The sequence below is a fragment of the Tarenaya hassleriana genome, unplaced genomic scaffold (genome assembly GCF_000463585.1).
Source record: "Tarenaya hassleriana unplaced genomic scaffold, ASM46358v1 Cleome34, whole genome shotgun sequence".
NCBI classification, from domain to species: Eukaryota; Viridiplantae; Streptophyta; class Magnoliopsida; order Brassicales; family Cleomaceae; genus Tarenaya; species Tarenaya hassleriana.
This window is the reverse complement of record NW_010966542.1, coordinates 419,484-424,311: the sequence shown is the minus strand read 5'-3', so window position 1 is coordinate 424,311 and position 4,828 is coordinate 419,484. Positions and strand designations below refer to the sequence as shown.

Genomic DNA, 4,828 nt, shown 5'->3' with positions numbered 1-4,828 from the left:
ATTTTTTATATATTTTATATTCAGTATTTAAAGGTAATAAAATACAATCTGATTTTCATGTAAACTTTGGTTGAAGGGTATTAATTCCGCTTGATTTATTTTAATTTAAAAAATAAAATGTCGAGGATAATGGATAGTTGATCGGTTGAATCAATGGTAAAAAAAATTCCTATATTAAATTTAAAAAAAAAACTGTTTAGATAAAGACGAAGTCGTTGTCAAACATAGCTTTCGCTGTTTTTTTTTGTGAAAGTCGCTGTTTTTTTTTTTATCATATTCACCATTATACTAATAATGAATTTTAAAATTAAAAATAAATTTATTTAGACCGTTATTGTTTTTCGGTCGTGCTAATGCCATTAACCATGCTTTTATGTCCACACCATGGACATGGCATGGCCAGGCCAACCAATTGTAATCAAATCTTAAATAACAATATATTAGTTAAAATTTTGAATAGTAGATATAAAAACCATGGTTATTCTCGATATTATAATCATAGTTCGACGGGACAGAATGTTTGCTAATTAAAAAAACTGATATCGTGCTTTTTTTTGGCAAGTAACAATGTTTCATAACGACTATATATTCGAATTTTCTTATACCAAACTAATCACTTATTAATTGATTATACATTTTCTTATTAACTAATATGATATTTCATTTAGAATATAGTTTGTCTTTAAAAAAAAAGAGGGTTGAATGGGGGGCCCCACATAGAGGACAAACGAATCCATGGAATCAAAACACGTTTGAAGCTGACAACTCTTTAAATGTCGGCTCCACCTTGTCTTAGCTGTCAATTTATTAATCTTTATTTATATTTCCAACATAATTATTATTGGTTTTCTTTTTGATAGACCTCTAGCTACCAAGGATCCTAATCCACTCTTTCTGACTCACGTTTGACTTTATTTTCTCAAATTAATATTATCGATTGTTTTGTGGATTTTATAGAAAACATGTTTTATTTATTTCATTTAGAAGAAGATCTAATGTTAAAATTTAGAGACGTGTGGGTAAATATGTGTAATGCTTTTGCCCCTCTCTTTTTTTTTTTTGGTGAAAAATTTTATATTAATAAATTTATATATGTATATATAAGATATCAATTAACTGGGTGTCATATACCCGAGATCCATAATAATTTTAAAATTATAAATAAATCATGTACTTCTCTTTTATTTAAAATTTGAACTCTGGACAAAATATACGTTTTATGTCTCCATTTTAACGGTTGATCTATCCGAATTGGGTTATTTAAAGTACCAATTTATATTAGTGTACATAAAATATATATTTTTTGAAACCCAAACACTGTTATACTACATATGATCCATATGAATTCCAATACATATTTTCAAAAGTTGAAAAAATTGTTTTTTAGTTATATAGTAAAAAGAAAATAAAAATAAAGAGTAATATATTGGGTGCTAGCGTTCTGCTGCCGACATATGAAGAAACGATACACTTCACTGTGGACATCATTATAAATACCGACAAGATAATCGTAAAAGAAGATTTCCAATCATCTCAACCAAAATATGATTGAATTTTCATGAATATGCGCCTTAACATATGCTTTTTTGACGTGCTAAATATTATAATCCGAACGGTTACAGGGTTATATTATTTAATTTTTTATTAAGGGGCTAATTTTTATATTGAGGAGGGACATAATCATCACAATAATTTTGTGGAGTGAGAGAGAGAGAGAGGAGGGAAAGGGGGAAACCGCGCCAGCTAGGCTTTTGTCCATTGGCTCGGAAGCAATTATTCCCGGAAATATGACGTCATCCATGACGCCACTCCCCCGACAAACCCTAAATCCACGTGGCATCATCTCTACCGTCTAACCAATACAAACCCACAACACACGAATGATAAGATAATTACACACGGATATATATTATATACTTACACATGGTCCAATATTTTAGTCCTTCTTTCAACATCTCTCTCTCTCTCTTTCTCTCTAAGGTTTTTTACATGCAAAAATTTTCCGACAAAGGAAAAGAACCCTAAAACCGGAAGACACCCGATCGCGCGCGAGTTCTTGAAATATTGGCTCTTTTCTTGTCATTTAAATCGATTGGCTACGGATTCGGGAATCAAATATGATAAACTTCGAAGCGACGGAGCTGAGGCTAGGGTTACCAGGGGCAGATCATGAGGAAAAAGCTGCGAAAAATAATGGAAAAAGAGGATTTTCCGAGACCGTTGATCTGAAGCTGAACCTTTCATCAATGGCTACGGATTCAGGTTCCATGGATGGGTCGGAGAAGATGAAGGAGAAGACGACTGTAAAGCCACCGGCAAAGTAAGATCTAATTCCTTACTCTCTCTCTCTCTCTCTTTGGTTTTCTCTCTCATGCCATTTTTAGGGTTAATTCATAATATGCATAATAATACGAATTCGGATTTTATAATAACAATCCATTTTGTCACCTGATCGAGTACCTCAACTATGTATTATACAACCTTAGTGTCATTTCAACGATTATAGCACGGTAAACTCTATGGGGTTTTTCTTAATTTTCATTGGGTTGTTGCCATATGTGTAGATTGTTTATGGAGGGTAATTAAATTAGTTTATCTTAATTGTAATTAGTAAATGAGATGAAAAAAAAGGTTGGTTTCATAATAATACCCACAATTATTGATATACGTTTAGATCTGTTTATGGCAAACGGAGAGTGGACTGGATTGAATGATGCATATCGCATCGATTGAGAGATGTGTTGGGCCTTCTGTCGGGATGAAAGAGGAAAAGTACAAAACATAAGGAATCTCGCTTTTATTAGAAATAGGGAATATATTCACAACTGCACCCACCCAACATCTTGCACGTGTCCTATTCATGTTTATCCTAACATGTCACAAGTTGTTACAATATATGTATATGTATATATTCGATTATGAAAAAGGTGATAGGTTGCTAATAACCCAATAGATTGCGAACTTAATTTAATTGGATATTTGATGATGATGATGATGATGATGGTTTGTTGATCTATAACATGCAAATAATTGATTAAAAAGCCCTTTTAAAAAAAAAAATTGGAACATGATCTAATCGTATGCGTTCGTAAATTGCAGGTCGCAAGTGGTGGGTTGGCCGCCGGTCCGATGGCCGATGAGGCGGAGAAGCCGACGTCGTCATCGGCGGCGGCGGCCTTCGTGAAGGTGAGCATGGACGGTGCACCCTACCTCCGAAAAGTCGATCTCAAGCTCTACAATAGCTACCACGAATTATCCGATGCCTTGGGCAAAATGTTCAGCTCTTTCACCTCAGGTAGTAAATAAGAATAATTACTAATGTTATTTTGTCTCATATCAAACAGTTATTAATATTTTTATTATTATTTACTGTTATTTGATTAATTTGGTTTTTGGGTTATATATGGATCAGGAAACCATGAACAGCAAGGGATGAATGATTTTATGAACGAGAATAATAAACTGATCGATCTCTTGAATGGATCGGAATATGCTCCAACTTATGAAGATAAGGATGGAGATTGGATGCTTGTCGGCGATGTTCCGTGGGAGTATGTCTTTTTTTTTTTCTTATATAATAATGTTGATGCTCTCTTACAAGAAAAAAAATGTTTTTATTTAATAATTTAATTATAACCATACCGAACAATACCCTAATTTATATTCCTTTTGGATTGTTTTATAGGATGTTTGTTGATTCATGCAAACGTCTAAGGATAATGAAGGGATCTGAAGCAATTGGACTTGGTCAGTACTCTGTAACAATTACAAAATATTTTATCATGCATAATATATAGTTTTTTGGAATATTTTTGTTACCATTTAAATACTTAATTACCTGATGTTGTTGTTTTCTTCTTCTTCTTCTTCTTCTAATTCCTGCAGCTCCAAGGGCATTAGTTAAATGCAAGAACAGATGCTAAGACCTTGTGAGATTCCGATGTTATATACAGAACCGGAAAAAGGACCGGTTTCCAATCGGTTTACCAAAGCCAAGACCCAAACCGAAAAGCCAAACCGGCTCGGAACCGTTCGAGCAGGGATTTTGAGCTGTAATGAATAATGGTGATGATGATGATGTCATGCTTTCGAATTTTTCACTCTTTTTTTTTTGTCATATATATAGATTTATATAATATGTTTGTTTTTATATATAATAATGTGTATATTTGTTAGGATGAAGCAACTAGTTTCACCTAACTGTTTGTTTTTACACGTTATATTATATCTATGTTCGGTCACTATGAACATATTAATGTGTAATAGTTTTTGTTCATGTTGCCTCTCTGTTTATCTCATCGATTGTTCGAGTTTTTTTTTTTTATGTATGGTAAGATTTAATTAATAGGGAATTTATTTACTAAAATAATTTTTGAATTATATTATAGTTAATTTGCAGCTATAAAATGGAATTAAATTAGAGTACGTTGCGACTATCATTATTAGCTCTAACCTTTTTTGTATTAGTTTATTGAATATGATTGACATTTAATTTATGGACATGCCCACAATATTATTAATATATTTTGGATGAAATTAATTAATATTATATGTGGGAAGAGATGATAAGGCCACCATGTGGATTATGTCTAGTAGTTGGGAGACATATATTAATGGAATTTGGTACAATTATTGCTCACAAATTGTACATTCCATTATTATTGTCGTCTGTCTGTTGGAAACTAAATTTTATTTTAATTTTGTTCAAAAATATAAATATCACAGTTTCATTTTTTTTAGATATTTTTTGGGGAAATGTTTATTTTACATATATTTGTGTGTCTGCCCATGGAATTAAGACTAAAGAGTAATCTTCTTTTTTGGGACA

General features: G+C 32.1%; 1 protein-coding gene across 1 annotated transcript; it reads left to right on the top strand.

The window, feature by feature from the left end:
• Window positions 1–1,936: 1,936 nt before the first annotated feature.
• On the top strand, window positions 1,937–4,314 carry LOC104821670 (auxin-responsive protein IAA16). The gene is given in 6 exon segments (XM_010552614.2): window positions 1,937–2,320; window positions 3,100–3,128; window positions 3,131–3,295; window positions 3,413–3,551; window positions 3,686–3,747; window positions 3,886–4,314. Coding segments are annotated over 6 exon segments (636 nt in total). The 5' UTR covers window positions 1,937–2,117; the 3' UTR covers window positions 3,924–4,314.
• Window positions 4,315–4,828: the final 514 nt, after the last annotated feature.